Source organism: Microtus oregoni, unplaced genomic scaffold (assembly GCF_018167655.1).
Source record: "Microtus oregoni isolate MIOR12 unplaced genomic scaffold, Mior012 000028F_ref0000031, whole genome shotgun sequence".
Taxonomy (NCBI): Eukaryota; Metazoa; Chordata; class Mammalia; order Rodentia; family Cricetidae; genus Microtus; species Microtus oregoni.
Window position 1 is genome coordinate 1,468,743 of NW_024543087.1, and position 24,408 is coordinate 1,493,150.

General features: G+C 46.6%; 2 protein-coding genes across 8 annotated transcripts in view; one reads left to right on the forward strand and one right to left on the reverse strand.

Moving 5' to 3' along the window:
- Positions 1-4,086: 4,086 nt before the first annotated feature.
- CUNH3orf86 (chromosome unknown C3orf86 homolog) lies at positions 4,087-7,176 on the forward strand. The gene is made up of 2 exons (XM_041677348.1): positions 4,087-4,170; positions 6,734-7,176. Exon 2 carries the CDS (start codon positions 6,736-6,738, stop codon positions 7,174-7,176), a length of 441 nt encoding a protein of 146 aa, XP_041533282.1. The 5' UTR covers positions 4,087-4,170; positions 6,734-6,735.
- Positions 7,177-10,052: 2,876 nt separating this feature from the next.
- Tcaim (T cell activation inhibitor, mitochondrial) overlaps positions 10,053-24,408 on the reverse strand; it is a 30,755-nt gene continuing 16,399 nt past the window's right edge. For 5 of the 7 annotated variants that reach the window (XM_041677341.1, XM_041677344.1, XM_041677343.1 and 2 more), the window contains exons 7-13: positions 20,852-20,974; positions 19,814-19,911; positions 19,197-19,288; positions 18,880-18,993; positions 13,967-14,199; positions 12,590-12,721; positions 10,053-11,566 (exon numbers count right to left, since the gene is read on the reverse strand). In XM_041677341.1, coding sequence (XP_041533275.1) covers positions 11,326-11,566; positions 12,590-12,721; positions 13,967-14,199; positions 18,880-18,993; positions 19,197-19,288; positions 19,814-19,911; positions 20,852-20,974 — 1,033 coding nt within the window. In that variant the 3' untranslated portion in view covers positions 10,053-11,325. The remainder of the gene's footprint in view (positions 11,567-12,589; positions 12,722-13,966; positions 14,200-18,879; positions 18,994-19,196; positions 19,289-19,813; positions 19,912-20,851; positions 20,975-24,408) is intronic. The other 2 variants (XM_041677347.1, XM_041677346.1) reach the window with 2 other exon arrangements.

Here is a 24,408-nt window from a genome sequence, read left to right on the forward strand (position 1 = left end):
GGGTGGGCGTGGTTTGTCTCTTAAAGGGACAGGACAGATCATTACAAGATTGAACTGCAAATGCTAGTCCCCTTTTGCCTGAAGAACACGTGATACACAGGGCATCTACTCAGAGTAAAGGGTTGGGAAAAGGTCTTTCAAGCAAATGGTCCTAAGAAAAAAGCAGGTGTGGCCATATTAATTTCTAACAAAACTGACTTCAAACAAATCAATCAGAAGAGATTGAGATGGTCACTTTATACTCATAACAGGAACAATTCATCAGGATGATGTCTCAATCCTGAATATCTACGCCCCTAATATAAAAGCACCCACTTATGTAAAAGAAATATTACTAGAAGTCAAGGCAGACATCAAACCACACACACTAGTAGTAGGAGACTTCAATACACCTCTCTCTACAATGGACAGGTCAATCAGACAGAAACCTAATAGAGAATTAAGAGAATTATTGGAGGTAATGAAGCGATTGGACTTAACAGACATCTATAGATCACTCCACCCAAATAGGAAAGAATATACCTTCTCTGCAGTTCATGGAACCTTCTCGAAAATTGACCACATACTCGGAAACAAAGGAAACCTCCACAGATACAAAAAAATATCAGTGTCCACCTGTTTTTTTTTTCTTTTAAACCAACATCCAGGGGACTGGAAAGATAGATCAGCAGTTACAAGTACTTGCTTGGAGATGCCTTGAATTAGGATGCTAGCACCCAACTCAGGTAGTCAGCTCCTGCAAACTAACTGCAGAGTTATCCAATGCCTCCTTCAGCCTCTGTGGGCACCTGTGCTCGCTCCTGTGCATATGCATATACATCTCAGTGGGCCACAGAGTGACTGAAGAGGTACAGCACTCCCAAGGCTGCGTCTTCACTGGCAGAAATTCAGGGAGCATTTAGGATGGATTTAAGGATGTGGAAACATGGCCGAAATAAGACTGGAGGGAGCCAACTTCTGTCAGCACTGGGCAGAACTCGGGCTCTGTTACACATTAAAAACTTTTTTATTTTTTATTTTTTCGAGACAGGGTTTCTCCGTAGCTTTTTGGTTCCTGTCCTGGAACTAGCTCTTGTAGACCAGGCTGGCCTCGAACTCACAGAGATCCACCTGCCTCTGCCTCCGGAGTGCTGGGATTAAAGGCGTGCACCACCACCGCCCAGCACACATTAAAAACTTATTAAACACACATTAAAAAAAGTGCTGTTTGCAGTGTTAGTCTGTGATGGGCTCTGAGAAGATGGCAGCTTCTCAGACTAGAAATTTAAATGGCCTCAAAGCTATTCTCGAAATGAGGGGAAATCACAGCAATTTAGCAAGAGTTCTGATGTGATTGGTACATGTACAATCCTTTATTTGCTTTCCACGCCCAAATCCCCTCCCCCTGTACAGTCAAGACTATTCAGCTGGGAGGTATTCCTCTGTGTTGCTGCTCAATGGTACTGTTGTGCTGGGTCTAGTGTATCACAGTGGTGATACACTGTGAAAATAACATTACATTCTAAGAGACTGGGACTTCTGCTGAATCTTATAATCAAATTAATAGTATACCCTAAGGTCACTTAAAACTGCCTTCCTAAGCCAGGTGGTGGTGGTGGCACACACCTTTGATCCCAGCACTGGGGAGGCAAAGGCAGGTGGATCTCTGTGAGTTTGAGGCCAGCCTGGTCTACAAAGAGAGTTCCAGGACAGCCAGGACTACCCAGAGAAACTCAGTCTCAAAACAAAAGTAAACAAACAAACAAAAAAAACTAAAACAAAAAACTTCTTTCCTAAATCTGTTTAACTGCCTTTTAAAATTATTTTTGGTTTTTCAAGACAGGGTTTCTCTGTGTAGCTCTGGCTGTCCTCAGAGATCCACTTGCCTCTGCTTCCTAGAGCCAGGATTAAAGACGTAACTTACCACTACCCAGCTATATTTAACCTGCCTTTCAGTTAATAGTGTAACAACCAACTTTATTTGCCTTGGCAACCATCTTTTCCAACTTATGCTAATATATAGCTTTGATTTTAAATTACGTATTCTTCTATGCCTCTGACCCAGAAAGCAATGCATATATGCTTCTGTGTGTATTATGGTAATAAATACTAATAAGTTGAAAGCACTCTTATACAATAAATAATCTGCCATAAATGCAGGAGACAGCATGCAGATATTATTTGATAAGTGAATGTTTGCATTTTCTTAGTGTTCCTGGGTCAGGTGAAGACCATCAAATTTAATCCCGTGTAAAATCTGTTAAGGATTTCTATAAAGTATCTCTCATTCTTTCCCCATGTGATGCTTTCTGTGGTGCTCGATAAAAGAGCGTGCAGAGCCCTTTCTCAGAAACACACAAGGACAGCCACGACTAGAGCATACTAAAGGAGTTCCTGGGAGCTGCTGGTCTTGGAAGGCAGAGGATCCCAACACTAGCTGTTGCCTAGAGTGGAGGATGTCACTAGCTGTCAAACACTGGACCTCCAAGCAATGGGAACCCAAAGCTGTAACTCTCTAACCTGAACACTAGAGCTTGGAGGGACAGGTTGAATTCCCAAGGCTTGGGGTTTTAAACCTCCAAGTCTATGAGCTCATCTCATAAAGTCTTCAGAACCCAAGGACTCCCAACATTAGAGCTGTTACTCCTTGCTTACTTGTGACTCCCAAATAGAACAAAAGGATCCCATCCAGCTGTTTGGGTACCTGAAGGTATATGAAATCAAAGAAGAAATTTTGGGTTCATTGTTAACAAGCTAAGAGTAGTTATCAGTTTAGTGTCATGGTTGAAATGGGGACCCAGACCTAACCTCTCCTAAGTAAGATGAACGCCGGAACTTCCGGAACTTCCGTGTGGTGCTGCCAAACAAGGATGTCAATGTGTAGCCCAAGACAACTTTTCACAATGGAAACCAAAGAAGCTGGACGGTTGGACACCAATGAAAGCTGATGAGTAAAGCCAGGGAGGGAGGAGAGGCAGAGGTCTCCCCTCTGATTTTAGGAATGACCTTGGGATACTTATGACCACCATTGCCCATGGGGAAAGTTGCCATGGAGGCTGCTGAGTGGGAAACATCTGGGGGCGTAGAGTAATGTGATTTAAGGTGCAGTGCTCATGGACCCCATCAGTGAACACCACCAGGCAGGTAAGAGGGGGAAATCTTATTGAATGACCTAGACCAGTCCACTAGGATGGCCTAGTGGAATGAGCTCACACCATTTTACACATTATAGACACTAAACTTGAAGGTTTTGTGTTGCAGGAGGCTGCTTGTTGGTTCCTGGCCGCTCAGCCCTGAAATAATCACACAGAAACTGTATTATTTAAATCACTGCTAGGCCCATTAGCTCTAGCTTCTTATTGGCTAACTCTTCTTTTTTTTTTTTTTCGAGACAGGGTTTCTCTGTGGCTTTGGAGCCTGTCCTGGAACTAGCTCTGTAGACCAGGCTGGTCTCAAACTCACAGAGATCTGCCTGCCTCTGCCTCCCGAGTGCTGGGATTAAAGGCGTGCGCCACCACCGCCCGGCCTTTGGCTAACTCATATCTTAATTTAACCCATTTCCATTAATCTGTGTATCACCATGTGGCAGTGGCTTACCGGTAAAGTTTCAACATCAGTCTCTGGCAGGGCTCCATGGCTTCTCTCTGACTCAGCCTTCTTCCTCCCAGCATTCAGTTTAGTTTTCACCGCCTACCTCTATTCCCTGTGCAGGCCCAAGACAATTTATTATCCAATGGTAATCACAGCATAGAGAGGGGAAATCCCACATCCGATTTGGCCCACCCCAGGTCAGAGGCAGCTTGCCGAGGATTTGAGGTGCACCTAAGCTATGGAGGAGTAGGTGAATGAGAACAAGTGAGCGGCAAGTAGGGCATGGATCTGTGCTGAATGTACGCTAACCTGCTATATTCTTGCTTGGCTACACGTTTATGTTCTGGAAGAGAAGCCATGTGTTGGACTGCCAGAAAGCAAAGACAATGTCAGGATCACCTCCGGGGATGGGGAACACCTGGCACAGTAACAGAGACCTGAGAGCAGCAGCATGTGTTCCCTAGGAGGAATCAGGCCTGGCCGGGATGGAATGCGTTACATAACAAAGACCAGTTGCTAGGACACCCAGCTTCTGATATTATCCCCACTCTGTCAAGAAGCTACCTGCGCAGACTCGGCCACCCCATAACCTTCAAGCAGGTGAGCTTCAAACCCGGACTTCTTGTAGGTCAGTCCTATGGGCCTGGGGGGGGTAGGGTGGGGCAGACGGCAGGGCTCCTTGGCCTGTGCAAGCAGAGCCTCACAACGAATCCAGAGTCAGAATGCTGCTGGTTGGCCTGGGTAACACACGGAGCAGAACATGGTGAAGTTCCTAAAGACCATTCTAAAAAAAGCAAAACATTGTAAGCTCTCCGCAAAGAGTCTCCTCGCCTAGCACCTGCCCTGGGGCACCATTCTCATCCGTCCTGAGCTTCCTGCAGCTACTGTAACAGTTGCTGATTTATTTATTGTTACTATGGGTCTTGAACTCCGGATCCTCCTGCCTCCACCTGGCCCTCCCTCACTTTATCCATCCCTGTCTCCTTCTCGAGGTTTCTATTTAGCCCCTTCCAGGTTCAAGTTAGCAACAGCCAGTCAAATCCTCTTGCTTATAGACTATAATGGGGAACCCAGCAGACATGACCATTCAGTTAATAGCCAATTGAAGGTTTAGATTCCTGCTGGCTGGAACTATACTCAGGTACCTGGGACCCAAGGGTAGCTCTAGTGTTTAGAGCAAGGGGTTTTTAAATATGAAAACCACATTCTGTTATTTTGCTTGGCAGCTGCAGGGGCAAGTTTTGCACAAGCAAGCAGTTTAACAAAGATAAGCAGTTAGCTGGGGGCATTTCTGCACACACAGGCAGTTTAACAGAAGACAAGACAAATTAGAGAGGCATCTTGACCTCAGGTTCCTAAAATAGAGTTGGGTAATTTTCCACAGGACTTTCCATCAAGGAGATAAAATTCTATTTAAAACCTAAACTGGCCTCAGCGAATGGAGGGGCCATTGCCTTGCCCAGTCCCCAGTCTTCCTCACACCTGCTTCTGCATCTCTGAATTGGAGCAAAACCGCTTTTTTAGGACTCAGATGTTGAGACTGAGTCACCTAGATACTGCACAGAAATCTACACTTTGTAAGGTCCAAAATAAAATTGTGCTTGGAAGGCCGGCTGCCATGTAAGGAACACAGGCACAGGTTCCAAGTGCATGGCCAATTCTGATGTACCATTTTGCTGATCAGACATGATCATGTCTTAGAAAACTTAGCAAAAGCAATTTGACTGGTGGTGGTAGCTGCTGGTGGTGTCTTACTGGGGTACCCCTGAACTCACTATGTAGTTCAGGCTGGCCTCAACTCCAGCCTCAGCTCTTAGAATTCTTGGATTATAAATGTCGAGTTACCCCATGCTACTCTGTCTTTGTTTTCTCTCCTTATTTTTCATGCCAAACTGTTCCAAGTTATAGCCATTTAATCATCGTTGCTTTTCTTCCAAATGAACTTAAGGAATGGTGACCAGCCTGTTCAAACAATACAATAGAATTGTGTAGAAAATATCAGAAATTTAAACATTTACCTTCCACTAAGATTGTTAGCATACTACATAGATATCTGAACTGGGTCAGGAAAACAGATAAAATATGCTTAGTGAAATTACCTGGTGTAAGTGAGAAGGAAACACAGAACACGCAACAAACCCGCTTAGGAGTTTATTAGAGGGGGCGTGTACAGGCCTGGGGAAGTCAGAGTGCAGGGGCGTGGATGGAGAGGAAGATGGCGCTTCCATTTTTTAAAAGCTGCCTAGTGCATAGACACGGGGTTGATGAGGCTACGTCATACGCAGATGACAGGGCTCACACAGGCGCGCAAGGACTCAGCTGAGTCATACGTAGATGATGTAATCCACGCCACACGTGGGTGAGGCGGGCCCCTTTAACATCTCCAAGAGCCATTAGACACTTCTGCCTGGGGGCTTGTCTGCACATGCATGGCCCCTAGAACCCGGACGTATCAGCCTTATTGTGACTGAAATCATCACAGTTAGTATCCAGTTGCCCTTCCTTATTCTTGAGATTGGCACCAGGATGCCCAGCAGACACGCAGTCTCAAATCGCTAATATAAATCGGGATAGTATTTATACATGCAATGTATTCCCATCTTCTCCCAAACTTAAAACCTTTTCTAAACCATAATGTCACGTAAATGCCGTGGAGCAGTTGCTCTACTGAATTGCTCAGGGAGTAACAACAGGAAAAAGTCCGTCTTCAGTACATCCATACGTCTTAGGTTTCTGTTGCTGTGTGGTAAACACCATGACCGAAAGCAGTTTGGGGAGGAAAGGATTGATTTCAGTTCGTAAGTAACTCTCGGCTCACACTCTATCGCTGAGGGAAGTCAGTGCGGAAACTCAAGGTGGAGACTCGAAGTAGTGAACTGAAGCAGAGGCCACGCAGGATCTTTGCTCCCTGGCTTGCTCAGTTTGTTTTCTTTTACACCCCAGAATCCTTCTCCATCAATCATTAGTCAAGAAAATGACCCTTAATCCCCGAAGAGACAGTCAGATCTGAGAGTTGGAACCTACAGTCTGGCCTACACAGTGCTCCAGGACAGCCGAGGATACATAGCGAGGCCTGTCTTCAGGACAAAAAACTGGAAAGGACTTTTTAAAAATTAAGAGCAGCTTTCACCTGCGCCTCCTGACCCCTCTTTCTCCGTTTTAGATATGTCTAGGAATCAGCTTGAACAGGAGAAGAAACCACTAGATTCTTTTGTCTGGGTAAATGAAATCACTGGCGAAGTCACGCTCCCTCCAGGGGAGGAGACCACACTTGCAGCCTCTGGAGAGAAGCATCGGGTGATGTCGGGGTCTCCGCCTGGGGGCACGCCCCCCGCGCCCGTGGCTGCACACAGACCAGCCTCCCCAGCGACCCCCGAGGCTGACCACCCCTGGGCAGGAAACTTCTTTCTACCCAGCTCTGCCCCGTCCCGTCCCCGCATGTTGTACCCGCCAGGGGGCGCTCTGCCTATGCAGCAGCGGCAGCAGCACCACCTGGGAGCATACCCTTCACTGACCGTGATGCTTCCAGCCAGCCCTTCTCCGCCCTGGGCTCTGCCCGGTAAGCTGAGGAACGCCCTGACTGGAAACAACCGGTTTTCTTTTTGAGCTAGCAGCGCCCCTCGGGCCTTTCCGTAGAGCAGCAATCTGTGAAGATCCCATCAGACCCACCCCAGAAGCACAGGTTTAACTGGAACCAGCAAAAAACTCCTTGAGACCCAATACAAACTTTTCTGAGACTTTTACAGACTGCCTCCTATGACTCGCATTACTTCCTCTGCTGTCTTGACACTTTGCGGGTGAATACCGCCATTCTGGTGGTGGAGTCGTCTGTGGGGCAGAAGTAGGCTTTGAGTGGGACCCACTGACCGGTCACAACCAGGCTACACCCACTTTTATGGGCAGCACTTGGAATGGAAAAGCCTGTTTTCGGGTCAGCACCTAACAAACTTCACGCCTGTGCCTATGGTGTCCCTACTGTCTTGCCGGCTCGAGCCTAGGGCAGGTCCCCATGTCAGAGTTCCTTGAAAAGCGGCCCAGAGTTTGTTCCAGGCTTCATGAGGGCCCAAGTGGGGCCAAAGGTGTTGTGTGGGTCCTGTACACTCAGGGGGAACAGCTTCAGTCAAGTGTGGTGTGATGTGGAAAGACCGTGAGTGGAGGACCCAGGCAGAGCCGGACAGAGGTTAAGGCTGAACGCCCTTCTGCTTCTGGAGAGCCACAGAGGGGCTGGATGGCAGCCATCCTGAGCGGGGAGGGTTCGGCGGTGGGGATGGGGTGCTGGTGGATGCTGTAGATGGTTTGAATCTGGAACGCCCCCCACATGGCGCGAAATCTTTAGTGGGTGGGATCTAACTAGAGGCAGTAGCTCACTAGAGGCAAAAGATCCATCCTGCTTCTGATTCTGTCTTTGCTTCCTGGTTTGTCCTGATGCCCCAGCCACCGTGGACAGAAACCCTGTGAAATCACAGGCCAAACATAACTCTGTCCCTCTTTATATTGTGTCTGTCAGCTGTCACGGTCACAGGCTGCAAAAGTAACAATAGGAACAAGGCTGAGATGTTATGGGAATCTGAAGGGACAAGCAGTCTGAGCAGGCAGGGGACCAGAGAAGGAAACATGGAGCTCCCGGGTCAGCAGCTAGAGTAGGGTACCAGCTGTCACCTCAGTCTCTCTCACCATACTCCCTGTGGAGCCTCTGCCTCCCAAGTGCTGAGACTTCCAGCTTTTACAAACGTTCTAATTTAATGTGCGTGGGTGGTGTGTGTGTGTCTCACAAGGACAAGAAGAGAGTGGAACCGTACTTAGAGCTAAACAGCCATGTAGGTGTTGGAGATCAAATTCTGGCTCTCTGAAGAGCAGCCAGTGCTCTTAACCACTGTCTCTGCAGCCTCAGCCTGCTTCTCTTGAACAAACCTTCCTGCACCTCTTGCGATGAAGATCCTGAACAAGGAGAAAAGTTGTGAGGACTGGAGTCTGGCCTGGTTCTTGTTACCTGCTGCTTCCAGATAGATGCCTGCTGTCACTGCTTGCTGCTAGCAGCTGAGGGTTACAAAGCCTGCCAAAGAGCAGCCCTAGGAAAGCAAAAGGATCCCAGCTAAATTACCGGCAGCAAGCCCAGCAACTTGACACAGGATCGCTCATCCCCACTGGCCCAGGATGGCTTCAGCTGACTGCAAATATAACCTTTATAAAGCCAGGAAAACATCTTCCTAGTCTCTCTCCTGACTAACAAGGACACTGGGGACACGCTCAAGTCTGCATAGTGGCCTGTGAAAACATCACGGCTTGCGGGAGATGAGCGACCTGTTTTCTTGAGTCCTGATTGGATGCATCTGTGTTTCTCAAGGCACCAACACAGGACGGCAGCGCTTCTCCAAAGGAAACAAGTAGTTTACGTAGAGGCAAAAGGCCAAAAATATAAGCAGAATTCCCACCCTTTAATACTTGAGCTGCAACCATTTGGAGCCCCTAGTGCCCATAATGGTTTACATAAAAGGCCAGACTCAAGAGAAACAACACTGTTACGCTGACTACTTGAGAGACTCGCTTGTCCTCACAACAGAAACACGTAACTCCCTCTTGATAGCTATGGGAGATTCCCAGGGCTAGGGAGAGAGCTCTGCAGGGAAGGCACCTTGCTACCATGTCTGCACTTGAGTTGGATCCCCAGGGTAAACATGGTAGGAGCGCATCAGCTCTTAAAAGGTGTCCTCTGACTTGGACATACACACGGTTGTGTGCGCGCATGCGCACTTTCACATACACTAAGTAAAAGGGTGTTTCGGCTGGAGGTGTAGCTCAGTAGAACACTTGCTCTAACAGGCACAAGGTCCTAAGCTCAATGTCCAGCACAACACCAAAAAGGGGTGGTGGTGTTTGTACCACCAGACAAAGCTGGATGGCAGAGAAGCTTCAGTCAGCCTAGTTACTAGGTAGGCAAGGAGCAACCATCAGGGTGCGGGTGGCATAGATGAGACCAGACCCTGCCAGGCTGTGGGCAAGCAGGGTCCTGCAGATGGGCATTGATTGTCAGTGTGGAGGGAGCCTACGGAAGCTGACTGCCAGGCAGGCCAGGGCTGCGCACCCCACACTGACCCAAACAACATGGCGCTGGGAAGCACAGGCCGTCCTCCTTCCTGCAGTGGGCTTCCAGGTCCCGCTACGGACCACGCCCACCACCGCCGGGTCTATACTGCAAGAACCTCTGGCTCCTTCATTTCACGTGCCCGCTTCTCAAAGCCTTCATCTCTCTCACTAACTCAGAGGCTCCTTAGGGGTTCCTTTTCTGGAACAAAAGGAGAAAGAGAGGGGCTTTGGCAGCCCTGGAGTTGAGGGCTTGCCACAGCTCTCCTTGTGGGGGCAAGCTCGGCTGTGATAAGAGCTCAGATCTCGTGGGGGACCTGTTCTCTGTGGTGGGGGAGATGAAGTCCACAGGGTCACTCTTCCAATAACCCCTCGTTATGAAAACAAGGGGAACAGCTATGTGGCCGACAAGGTACTGTTTATTATGTAATAATTAGTTCAAAACCAAATCCAATTCAACACACATTACCAAAGAGTCTGTGTTAGCTGATGTTAGAAGTGGCACAATCCAAACAATTTTCCAATAAACTAGCAGATCTTTGAGGACTCCCCCACCCGCGACAGGGCTTCTCTGTGTAACAGCTCTGGTTGCCCTGGAAGTTACTTTGTAGACCAGGCTGGCCTTGAACTCACAGAGATCCACCTGCCTCTGCCTCCCGAAAGTGCTGGGATTAAAGGCGTGCACCACCAAACCCAACTTGAGGACTCTTTCTTAGGGAGAGCATTTACAGCAACATTTGTCAAACTGGCATGGGTCAAAAGCAATAGTGGCAACCAATGCTTTAAAAGTCAGTTCTTATTTTGAACATACATTTGAACTGTTTATAAAAATCCAAAACACGAAAAACTGACTTTAGTGTCTCCTTTGTTCTATGCACCGGGGTCAGTTCCCTAGGGCATCCTCAGGGAAAAGTGTGGTGTGGAATGCAGGGTGGTCTTCTCTGAGTAGAGAACGGGTCTCCACAGCGTGGGGGACACCGGAGACCACAGCAGGCAGCAGGCTTTTACCTGGGCCAGAGCTGAAGAGATGAAGACAGCTTTTTCTTGGTACTTGGGATGGAACCCAGGGCCTGTGCCTACCAAGAACATGCTCTATCAATATTTTAATTGGTAGAAGGTGTCATGTATTTAAATTCTGTCGCTGATGTTTTAATAAGCTAGTATCAGGCAATGTTAATGGCATATATTCAATAGTTTAAAAAAATCTTTCTCAATCAAAATGTGGTTATTTAATTTTTGCTACTCATCAATCATCTGTCTGAACACGACTGTCCACTACCGGCTACCAAGTGTTTGTGTCTGTGGGATGTAACGACGAAGACATGTGTTGAACTGCGCTGCATGTAAAAATGAGTCCTAGTACCACAGAGCTATACTGAACGAGACCAATTTATGCACACACACACTCACTTCTATAAAAATAGATGACTCTTACAGAACTCTCTTTAAAATAAGTTTTTCTTCTAAGCATCTCTCTGCCTAGCCATCAGCATCACAAGACTATGGGACAAACCGTTTAGAAACAAGTTTCTTAGCATAAAGTCACTACAAAGAAAACTCCCGCTTTAATGCAGCACTCGGAAACTCTGTCCTGATGCGAATACTAACATTGAACTGAATTTAAATAAACCCAACAGTTTCTCATTTCTCCAGAAAATAAGACAGGTGTCTGTGTCACTTCCTGGCTTCTCCTTTCTTCCAGTTCCACGGGATGCACAGGTCTCCATCCTGCATGACGGAATAAAAATGCGACACGCAGAGGTGCATCCCGTGCAGATAAGGCAGTGACAGCTGCAGGAGTCTCCGGCAGCAGTCCACCATCTGTCTGCTGGAAATGCTGGGCTCTTTGTAGAACTTCTCCAGAGAAAATTTCTTTGTGGAAGCCTGTATCAGTTCATTTTCAATAACTTTTAACCTATTAAATAAAAAATTGTCATGAGATAATACTAAAGATAAAATATAAATATAGATAACATATAAAGATGTTCTTAAATGTTGGGGTGACAAATAGTGCCATGCAAGGCAGTCATGTGAAGACATGCCAAGAGTACCCTGTGCCCAGTACTGGCTGATTTATTTCTACATAAATCTCTAAAGGTATTTAATCAATCTTTTTAGCATCAGTGAGGTAAAGACAATACACAATTTATTCCTAATTTTCAAAGATTTATTGTTTTTACTGCGTATGGTGTTTTGTCTGCACGGGTGTCTGTGCTTGGTGCCCTTGGAAACCAGAATAGGGTGTTGGACTCCTGGAACTGGGGTTACAAATGGTTGTAAGGCACCATGTGGGTGCTGGGAATTGAACCTGGGTCCTCTGCAAGAGCAGCCAGTGATCTCAACAGCTGAGTCATCTTTCCAGCCCAATGGAGTGTGGTTTAAGAAGCTTTCACACACCTCCCCTAGCCACGCTGGTGACGAAATGAAGGGAAAACTGGGAGAATAAACCCTGATTTGGATGCTGCCATCAGGCCGTGCCCTGCTCTGAGCTGCTTCTCCCTCCCTGCTCACTATCTGGACCTGGTGTCCATCTGTCTGTCCATTCCTTTGTATGGACCCACTCCTACCCTCTCTCCTCTACAACAGACTCAACTCTACAGCTTCAAACCTGCGACGAGGAAACCACAGGCTGTTAAGTGACTCCGAGTTATAACAATACAGAAACAGGACTACTTGTGAATGAGATACACTTTAAAATTTAAATATAGTAGGGCTGGAGAGATGACTCAGCAGTTACGGGCGCTTGTGATTCTCACAGAGATGCGAGATGTGGTGGCTCACAACTGCCCACAACTCCATCTTCAGGGGCCCTGCTGATCTGGTCTGTGCCAACAGACACAACAGCTACACGTGAATACAATAGCTAAAATGCAGGCGACGCTTCCTGCCGTCTGTTTACAAGTCAGGCCTCACACCTCCCAAAGCGGACAGTACTTACTCCTCCCTTCTTGCTATGTTTTCTCTTGCCTGCTGGGCTCGGCTTCTCATAAATGACTGGAGGCTTGCCGGATCTGAGAGGGCTGGGATGTTAAAATGCCCGAGTTCATGCAAGCTTGGCTCGTACCTGTCGCTGAAATGAAGTGTGTAGTAAGGGACACATCACCATTTCCACACCAATGCTTTCTTTATCAAGTGACTGAGAACTGTCATGGGGACGACCACATTAAATCACAGCAACACCGATGACGACGTGCTGGTCCTGACATGGCACGACCCTCCTCAAGGAGGACTGCATTTAAGCACAAAGCAAAGTGCAGGTAATGCATGCATACACACACAGACACACACACACACACACTTTAGCTGCTGATTCTACATCATGACTGAGTGATTTACTTTGCTGATCAGTGGTGATGTTTTCAGAATCCACTCTCAGTCCCTCGGTCTGGTCTTGGACTTATGGAGAACAGGGCTATGAATACAATTCTTTTCACAAGTAGTGACTTTTTTTTTTGTTTTGTGTTTGAGACAGGGTTGCATTGTTTAGCTAAGGCTGGCCTTGAATTTACAGTGATTCTCCTGCTTCTGCTTTAAGTACTGGGATTAAAGGTGTGTACCACATGCCTGGCCTCCATTTTGGAAATTATGTGTGTGAATGTGTATATATGTACACACACACACACACACACACACACACACGTCTCTGTGTCTGTCTCTGCACGTGAATGCAGTGTCTGAGGAGGTCAAAGGCTGTAAGCTACCTGACATGGGCCCTGGGAACTGAACTTGAATCTTTTGCCAAAGGAGTATCTGCTTTTAACTCCTAAACCATTTCTCCAGCCACTCATTTCCACCACTATTATTATTTTATTAACTTTACAAGAACCAAATGAAACAAAAAACAGCTCAATGCACTGTTGGGGAATATTATTTTCAGGTGTGTGACTTTTGTTTATGCTACATTTGTTTAACTCTGTGAAGCTGTGATTCTTTGCCTGTCTAGAACACCTGATGGTCTAATAAAGAGCTGAACAGCCAATAGCAAGGCAGGAGAAAGGTTAGGTGGGGCTGGCAGGCCGAGAGGATAAATAGAAGGAGAAATGGGGAAGAGAAGGAGGGACAAGGCAAGGAGTCAGCCAGTCACAGAGTAAGAAGGAAAATAAGATAAATAGAAGTAAGAAAAGAAAAAAGCACAGAGGAAGAAGGTGGATGGGATAAGTTAAGGAAAGCTGGCTAGAAACAAGCCAAGGTAAGGCCGGGCATTCATAAGTAAAATAAGCGTCTGTGTGTGAGCCCCCAAAGCGAAAAGAGTAAAACATCGCACTTACGACCCTGTTCTGACACGCACACACCCCACCCGGTTCCGGATGTTTACCCACTGAGGATCATCTCCAAGCCGCTCAGGCTTTGCGGGTGGGCAGGTGCCCTGCTTTTTAGGAGCTGATTGTGGAACACGTCAAGGAGGCAGTAGTACTCGTCAAGGGTCAGTGCTGGCTGTAACTCTTCGATATAAACCACTTGTACGCCCCCTAGAAGATTGCTTATCTGGTCTTCTAGGGCTGACATTCTCCTCTGAAGGTCAAAATAACTTGGCAAGCTTTCAAAAAGCTATAGTATTGGGGAAAAAAAAGACATTTAATTTTATGTTGCTATAATTTTAGGAGTCCAATAAATGAGGAAGTTATAAAAATTATTTTTGTAGATGGAATAGTTAAGTAAAATACAATAAAAAGGATACTACAATCCTGTAAATATTAATATTCAAAACAAACTACCAGTCTAGTGGTTTTAGACTGAACTGAGAAGAGATTTCAGAAAAAGAAAAAACCCAAGTAAAATTCAACCCTGGGTACTAATATTTAGACTCACACGGGACTCTTAAGCTAGGTTACAATGATTCAATGCGCATTTGCCCATCCCAACTCTTAAGTATTCCCTAAAAGCTTTTTTTAAATATTTATTTTATTTATTTCTTATGTATACAATATTCTGTCTGTGTATATGCCTGCACACCAGAAGAGGGCACCAGACCCCATTACAGATGGTTGTGAGCCACCATGTGGTTGCTGGGAATTGAACTCAGCACCTTTGGAAGAACAGGCAATGCTCTTAACCTCTGAGCCATTTCTCCAGCCCTCCCTAAAAACTTTTAAAAATCTATTTATTTCACATACCAACCACAGTTTCTTCTCCCTCTTCTCCTCCCATCCCCTACCCCCTACCTCTGTTCTACCTTGCCCCCCATCCATCTCCATTCACAAGGGGTAAAGGCCTCCCTTGGAAGTCAACAAAGTATGGCATACCAAGTTGAGGCAGGACCAAGCTCCCCCCGCCCCTTGCATCAAGCCTGGGCAAGGTATCCCACCATAGGGAATAGCTTCCAAAGAGCCAGCTCATGTGTCAGGGTCAGGGCCTGGTCCCACTGCTAGGGGCCCCATAAGAAACCAAGCTACATAACTGTCACCTGGGATGCAGAGGGCCTAGGTCAGTCTAGAGTCCATGAGCTCCCACAGCTTGGGTCACCTGTCTCTGTGGGTTTCCCTTTCATAAACTTGACTCTCACCCCTTGCTCAAAAAAAAAAAAAAAAGAAAAAGAAAAAAAATCCCTCCTCCCTTTCCTCAGTTGGACTCTGGGAGCTTGGCCCTGTGCTCGGCTGTGGATCTGAAGGCTCTGTGATGACAACTAGGCTGTCACCAATCTGATTTCAGGTATTCCCTAAAAGTTTACTTTCAGTCACTGAATTTCAAGTTCAGCTGACAAACACAGAACGCGTTAGGGAGCACTTACTGTGTGTGTAAGCAGTGAGTGCACACGCAGGTGTAAGGGTTTGTCTGTTTACTAGAGCTCACAGTCGAGGGGCAAGAACATAAAGCAAGAGTGTGTCACCTCAAGTGTCACATGGGGTTGACAGGTCAAAGTGAGGTTTAGACAATGGCCGCCAAGACTTCTGATCTGACAAAGTATATAAGGATTTAGAAACAGTAGATGAATGGAATGCTTTGGGGGGAAAAGGAAAGCAACAGGAAGCTGTGTGTGGCTGGTGCTGTTGAGTGGGAGGGGCTGGTGCATGGTGTGTCCTGGTGAGCGGGAGGGGCTGGTGCATGGTGTGTCCTGGTGAGCGGGAGGGGCTGGTGCATGGCGTGTGTCCTGGTGAGCGGGAGGGGCTGGTGCATGGCGTGTGTTGGTGAGCGGGAGGGGCTGGTGCATGGCGTGTGTTGGTGAGTGGGAGGGGCTGGTGCATGGCGTGTGTTGGTGAGTGGGAAGGGCTGGTGCATGGCGTGTGTTGGTGAGTGGGAAGGGCTGGTGCATGGCGTGTGTTGGTGAGTGGGAGGGTCTGGCACATGTACCTGTGTTGGTGAGTGGGAGGGTCTGGCACATGTACCTGTGTTGGTGAGTGGGAGGGGCTGGTGCATGGCGTGTGTTGGTGAGTGGGAGGGTCTGGCACATGTACCTGTGTTGGTGAGTGGGAGGGGCTGGTGCATGGCGTGTGTTGGTGAGTGGGAAGGGCTGGTGCATGGCGTGTGTTGGTGAGTGGGAGGGTCTGGTGCATGGCGTGTGTTGGTGAGTGGGAGGGGCTGGTGCATGGCGTGTGTTGGTGAGTGGGAGGGGCTGGTGCATGGCGTGTGTTGGTGAGTGGGAGGGTCTGGCACATGTACCTGTGTTGGTGAGCAGGAGGGGCTGGTGCATGGCGTGTGTTGGTGAGTGGGAGGGTCTGGCACATGTACCTGTGTTGGTGAGTGGGAGGGTCTGGCACATGTACCTGTGTTGGTGAGTGGGAGGGGCTGGTGCATGGCGTGTGCTGGTGAGTAGGAGGGGCTGGGGTCAGGGAGGACTTTAAGGACTTTGGCTTTCTGTAGAAATCTGGGATTTGCACATGTTAATATGACTAGAAGGCTTTAGCCAGGCTATGATAGTGCACACCTTTAACCCTAGAACTTAGGAGTCAGAGGCAGGGGGTTCTCTGTGAGTTCAAGGCCAGTCTGGACTATAGTGCGAGTTCCAGGACAGCCAGGGCTACACAGAAAAAGACAGAGAGAGAGAGAGAGAGAGAGAGAGAGAGAGAGAGAGGACTAGAAGACATCAGGTAGCCTATAAAGAAGATAATAACTAGTTTTTATAAGTCATCTATCATCTACTTACTACATTTTGTAAAAAATAATTCTACTCCTTGACTCTCCTCTTCTTGGGTTGCATATGCAGTGTAAGCACATTCAGGAGCTTTGAGAACTGAGGGTTCATATAGCGTGTGCTGTATGGGTTCTGTAAGGGTGAGACTATGGGGACAGCGCAGACACGCTGCACTGGGTTCATACTGTGTGTGCTGGGATCTGTAAGCATGAGGCTATGGAGACAGCGCAGACACGCTGCACTGGGTTCATATAGCGTGTTCTGGGTTCTGTAAGCATGAGACTATGGAGTCAGCACAGACACAATGCAGTAGGTTCATACGGTGTGTGCTGGGTTCTGTAAGCATGAGACAATGGAGACAGCACAGACACGCTGCACTGGGTTCATATAGCGTGTTCTGGGTTCTGTACATGTGAGACTTTGACAGTGCAGACACGGTACAGTTACACAGCAGCTGTTAATTCCATCTGGACTCTAGCAATCCTTGCGCGTTTTGTTGTATGTTGCCTTTTCACATGTGCAGACCATGTGAAATCACTACTCTGCACAGAATAGAGCTCCCCCAGAATCTGCCACATGCCCTTTGAGTGGTCAGATTGCTGATCCCCATGTCTAGGCAGCCACAGCCCTGCTCTGCCTCCTTCCTGTTACCTTGTGACTTCAAGAATGGTACAGACATGGGAGCTGTACAGATACTGACCTTCCTACCTAAGCCGCTGCACACATCAGAGGTTCCTGCCCATTTCTGAACAGGACTTACACTGACGTACATTAGGACTTCCTCCACTCCTGGCTATTATGAGTATCTGTGTATAGATTTCTACGTGTGGAGCTCTGCACATCTGGGTCCTTGGCAGAAGCGAGCCAGGTCTCCATGTCCTCGGCATCACGTGGTCTGCCACTCTGTTCACTCAGCAGCTCTGCCCAGCGTGGGGCTGGAACCCAGCATCTTACAGGCTGCAAGCTCTCCAGCTCTCTGCCCCGTCCCAGCTCTGAGCTCTGTCATCTGGAGACTCTCTTCATGTCTGTGGCACATTTTCTACTTGGTTTGGTATTTATTTTTTAACTGCTGAGTGTTAAGAGTTCTTATATTCTTTAGATACAAAATACCTATTAAATATATGGCTTGAAATAATAATAATAATAATAACAACAACAACAACAATAATTAGGGTTTTTAAAGCCAGGGTTTCATTGTGTAACCCTGGTTGTCCTGGAACTTACTCTATAGACCAGGTTAGCTTAGTGCTAGGATCAAAGGTGTGTGCCACTAAGCCTGGCTAAAGATCTATTACACGTGTTTGTGTGTTTTGTCTACATGTGTATCTCTATACCACATTAGTGTCCGGCACCATTGGATCCCCTGGGACGGCAGCTACAGATGGCTGTGAGCTGCCATGATGGGGCTGGGACTCAAACTTGGATCCTCTGGAAGAGCAGTCAGTGCTCTTAAGCATTGAGCAATCTCTCCAGTCCCTCTATCAAGTATTTTATTAGAATAAATCCTTCACTAAAGATGGCATGAAGATGGCAAATAAAAACATGAAAAGGTGATCACCATCATGTATTATTTAATGCAAACTAAACTTAGGTAAGACACCACCACATACCTACTTGGTATGATCAAAGGATATGATCCAGCAATTCTATCTAGGAATTTATCCATGAGGTGAAAAATGCACTTCCCATGTTTGTATCAACCAGGCACAGAGGTGTACACCTGTAATCCTAAGACACTGGAGGCTGAGGCAGGAGGATTGCTACAAGTTTCAGTCTGGTTTGATTTATATTGTAAGTTCTAGTTCAACCAGGGCTACATGAGACTCTTACAAACAAACAAACAAACAAACAAACACTCCCAAAGCCCCCAAAACAAAATAACCAAACCAACTAAATAAAAATGTTCATATCAGGGGCTGGAGAGACAGCTTAGTGGTTAAGAGCGCTTGCTCTTGCAAAGGAGCTGGGTTTGACTCCCAGCACTTACATGGTGCTCACAACTATCTGTAAGCCCAGCTTCAGGGGATCCTATGACCTATTCTGACCTCCTCGGGAACTGGGCACACACATGGTTCATAGACATACATATATGCAGACAAAACACTTACATACAAAATAAATAAATCTAAGAATAAAATTTAGCAATAAAACATGTTCACCTCAGCGTTATTTGAGTTTAAACTAATGCGTGGGCTTGTGAGACGAATGCTGAGCCAAGGCCTGCTCAAGTTGATGGTCTGGATGCAATCCCTGGACCGTTCATCCTCTGGCTTCTGTGTGCATGCATGCAGAAATACCCACAAGATAAATACGTGCAAAAGAAAGCTATCTTCACACTGAAGTCCTAGCTATGTGGTGTTACTGGACTGATATCTAGAGCTAAGCTTCCCAGTGCTGCGATTGCTGACGCAATGCTCTCGTCTGAAATGAAAGTGTGTGTGAGGCAGAGAGGCTGCTTGCTTTGGCTCATCCTTACTCTCGTCCAGTGATGGTGGACATCCATGGTTCCCAGCATCACGTGGCCCAGTGCACTCATGCCCGAGCGGTCTGTGAACACGATGGTGCATCCTGCGAGAAAACAAACTGTGGTAATGGCCCAGAGGACTTGTCCTTATAACACGGTGCAATCAATCACTCAAGTCCAGCGTTAAATCTAGTTAAATCAGGATTAAATCTAGTATATCCTAGAAGCCTATTTTATGTTTCTCCTTTATTCAAAGGAACAGATTTAAGCATTTATTTTATTTTACTTTTTTCTTTGATAGGGTTTCTCTGTGTAACCCTGCCTGCCTCTGCCTCCTGAGTGCTGGAATTAAAGGCATGTGCTACTACCATCCACAGATTTAAACATCTAACTCTGATAAAGTCTTAGTTTTGTGCTACAATTTACAGATGTTTACCACAGATTTTCTGAAAGAGAGTGGACAGTCGGGCAGTGATAGCACACACCTTTTTCCCCAGCACTTGGGAGGTAGAGGCAGGAAGATCTCTGAGTTCTTCAGAGTGAGTTCCAGGATACCTAGGACTATGCAGAGAAACCCTGTTTTAAAGAAAAACAACAAACAAACAAACAAGAGAGTAGACAACAGTTACCTTTTGCATTCTGAAGTGGTTCCAAATTCTGCTGTGCAAGGCGGCTGAGACTGTGCAGCTGGCTGCAGCGATGGGCAACACCCCAGCCCCTTTGCCACCTAGGCCAACAGACAAAGCCACGTTAACAGCAGTACAGAGGGATGGACAGGCTCTCACCCCAACTGACTCTTGACAAGGTCAACAGCCTCTTCCTGGAGCAGAGAGAATCATGTTTCTACGATGTTTATTCTCTCTCTCTCTCTCTCTCTCTCCGTCCCTTCCTCCCTCCCTCTCTCTCTGGTTTCACTGTAGCTTTGAGCCTGTCCTGGAACTCGCTCTATATACTAAGCTGGTATCCAACTCACAGAGATTCGCCTACCTCTGCCTCCCGAGTGCTGAGACTAAAGACGTGCACCACCACTGCCTGGCAAATATATATATATTTGAGACAAGGTCTCATTAGTTTCAGGCTAGTCTGAAACTTGCTTTACAGCCAAAGATGCCCGTCATCGTCTGGTCATTCTGCCTCTACCTCCATAACGGTGTGATCGCAGGTACGCACCACTATACCCAGCTATTGTGGTGTTGGGGATGAAACCCAGGGCCCTGTGTGTCCCAAGCAAGCACTTTATTAACTGAGCTAATTCATTCCTGCATATTTGATTGTGTGTACTAGTGTGGAGGTCTGAAGGAGAATGGCCTCCATAGGCTCATGTCTGAATTGTTGCTCACCACTTCGTGCAGTTACTTGGGAAAGATTAAGAGGTGTGGCCTTGTTGGAGGCGGTGTGCCACTGGGAACAGGCTTCGAGGTTTAAAAAGCCCAGGCCATTCCTAGTGAGCCCCCTCTCTCTGCCTCATGGCTGTCTCAACATCTAAGCTCCCAGCTCCTGCTCCAGCACCATGCCTGCCTTCTGCCATGCTCCCCACCATGACGGTCATGGACTTACCCTCTGAAACTGTAAGCAACTCCCAATTAGATGTTTTCTTTTGTGAACTGCTTGGTCATGATGTCTTTTTACAGGACCAGGACAGTAAGACAGCCAGGATACTTTATTACCTGATATCTGAAAGTTGCAGAAGGTCAGACAGCTCCTTCTTCAGACGATCCAGCTCCTTCCTAAGAGGCAAGCTGTTCTTCAGCTTTTTCACTGCACTTTGCCCATTGCTACCTAGCCAGGACCTAGACCGAAACCAGAGACAGCAAACGGGGGTGGGAATGGAGGCCAGCGGCAGAGCACCCGCCTAGAGCAAGCGGGGCCCTAGTTCCACCCCTAGGACCGCAAACAAAAATAAAGCAAACTAACCAGAAGTCTACTGTTAACCTGAATGTTCAGTCTGACCTTTACTTCTGTTTTTTTTTTTTAAATAATTTGTTTAACTTTATTTTATGTGCATTGGTGTGAAGGTGTCAGGTTCCCTGGAATTGGAGTTACAGACAGTTGAGAGCTGCCATGTGGGTGCTGGGAATCGAACCTGGGTCCTCTGGAAGAACAGCCATGCTCTTAACAGTTGAGCCATCTCTCCAGCCTCCCAGAGCTTTACTTCTAACAAGCCCACTTCAAGAGGCTGTCCACCCTTGCATGTTCAATTATGGCAGCTTCTTTTCAGTATTACAAAAATTAAATCAGACCATACCTGTCCCTATGTTTAGAGATAAAACAATCAGGAAGAATGTGAAGAGTCTTCTAAGCCTTTAACTGTTTACTGGAGAACATGGATTAATTACTAAGAACATTACTGCTGGCTGTAGGAGCTCATTACTCTGCACACAACAGCTGAGGGCGGAACTGAGAACCATGCAGCTCACAGTGAGCATACGTGGGCCACACATGGCTGAGAGAGACACACTGCGCAGATGTGTCCTGAGGAAGGAGATGAAAAACTGCCTTGTGGATTCCAAAATGGCAGAACCTTTTATTTTAGTTAATCTTTGATTTTAATACTAGGTTGCAGTACCCTGTGCTCTCAAAGCCAACTCCTCATCTCTCTGCCTAATCTGTCTGAGGACTAGACCTTACCACTCCAGTTCTTTAGTGACAGTGTGCTCAGAATATATCCAAGTGGGCCTCCCTTTCTCTTCACCCAGCCCAGTGCCCAGCTAAAGACTTGTCTCAATTTCATCGACTACATAGTTAAATAGGCTCAGTATAAAATAAGCTCTTATTCTTATTTCTTAGAATATTTTCCTCAATAAGCTTATAAGGAAAAATAAATGTTAAAAAATGCTTTGAGGACGAGGCAGGGTGGGTCTCAGAAGGAGCATCCAGAGGGGCACTGCCCTCCCTGGACGGTGTCTCCTGCTGTGCTAAGCAGTCTCACCAGGTATGCGTGGTACTGCCTGCAGTCTCCGCTCTCCAAAGGAAGTCTAGAGAAATAAGATACTTATGTAGAGTCTGTGGGTGGTGAAAAAGTAATGCATGTAGTGTGTGTGTGTGTTTGTTTTCACAGAATGAACCAAGGGGAACAATTCAGATGTGGGAGTGGGTAGGCCTCCGGCACACCTGTACAAAAGAAAGCTCCAGGAGGAGAGGAACAATTTAAAGAGTAAACAGGGCACTCATACAGCTCCTCATGGGGATGCCCGAAAAACTGTGGGGTATGTCCACGATAAGATGTAATAAAAGTCATGCTAAAGAGAGCTCAAATGTGCCTGATAAAGCCTTTAGACAGAAGATGCTTCAATCAACTATTTTAGAGTGAGCTAAAGCTTTAAAGTTTAAAACCTGCAAAACAATGAAATCATTATGAATTTATCAAACAAATATTTATCCTATAACACAGCATGGTGTTGTAAAGATTTACCTAAAAGGAGAACAGAGTATCAGAAAGAAAAAGGTGACTCAGAAATTAACTTCAGCTGGAAGGTTCTAGGTACCAGGCAGCGTGGACCCGAGCCTGAGACACATGAGTAAGAAGGAAGGGTGTGCCAATCATGCAAGTGCACACGGATCCACAGATGAACTGGCCGTCCACAGAGATGGTTCTACGGGCCGGGGGGGTGGGGGGGGATACTGAGGCGCAAAGAAAGGGAAGAGGGGAAAGACCATGAAGGGCTTTGCATGGCAGAATGAGAAAGAGGGTCCTTACTCCTAGGTAAATGTGCCCATTATTTTTTGATTTACAATTAATCCTGCCCACACCCCCCTTTTAAGACTACTAGGTTCCCAAGCCAGGAGTACTAGTCCAGGCCTTTAATCCTAGCACTCTGGAAGTGGAGGTAGGAGGATCTTGGCCAGCCTAGTCTACAGAGTAAATTCTAGAACAGTCAGGGCTAAGTAGAGAGACCCAGGCTGTGCATGTTAGCACACAGTTTTAATTTCAGTACTCTGGAGGGAAAGGCAGCTGCATTTCTGGAAGTTCAAGATCACCCTGGATTGTACTGAGAGTTCTAGACTAGCCAGGGTAAGTAGTAAGACTCTGTTTCAAAAACAAAATAAAGCAAAAAGTACAGGTGTACTCATAAATCTAGTGCTGGCGTCAGCATCAGCGTCAGACTGGGCGTTAGTGTCATCTCTCATTTGGGCCACACTGCGGTTCACGTTCAGGGTCCCTTCTCTCGCAACACTGTCTGCTCTCATTTTACCTGGCTTGGAATTACACTTCGGTCAGAAAGGTACACTTGCTTAAACAACACTCAAACTCCACAGAGCCTTATAATGGGTACACGTAAATCTTAGACACCAGTTTTCAAACCATGTAAAGCCCTTTGTATGATGTTAGCCATCTACCATATGCTATGCCATTATTAACTTCATCTATGATGCTAAGAAAGAGTCTATTTAAGCAGCGACAGGTTCGCCATCATGCCAGGACAAACAGCTACTGACACCTGGACTGATTTTCCCTGACTTTGATCCCTGAAACAGTAGTTTAAAAAGCTGCTCTCCTCCTCAATGTACAGAGTAAGACACAGAGTCTGAATGGAAAAAAAGCGCATCTTGAGGACAAAGAGAATCCACAGCAGCATGGGTCACACAGACACAGGCATATTCTGAGGAAATGAATGCTTGCAAAACCCAGCAGGTGTTTTTAGTCTGCGCTAATGAAGTTAACAAGAGCACTCTAAAGTACCTGGCGACCCTTCCACTGCTAAGTCACGGCTGTCGCTACAGACTGCACTGACTTTACATTTCCACGTGACACTCAATTTGCTGACATTTCAGCCCATCACATTGTATTTATTCCAACCAAGATTTATTTTTTTTCCTAGTGCTCTTCCACTGAGCTACACCTCCCACCTCCAAATTTATTTCATAGTTTTCTGTGCCAAATATTTCATATGCACACACATACATTATATATACATATATGTATAATATGTATATGCATACACACACACACACACACACACACATATATATATATATATATTTTTTTTTTTTTCCTTTTGGATTTTTCGAGACAGGGTTTCTCCGTAGCTTTTGGTTCCTGTCCTGGAACTAGCTCTTGTAGACCAGGCTGGCCTCGAATTCACAGAGATCTGCCTGCCTCTGCCTCCCGAGTGCTAGGATTAAAGGCGTGTGCCACCACCGCCCGGATATATATATCCGGATATATATAGCCCGGATATATATAGCCCGGATATATATATATATATATATATATATATATATA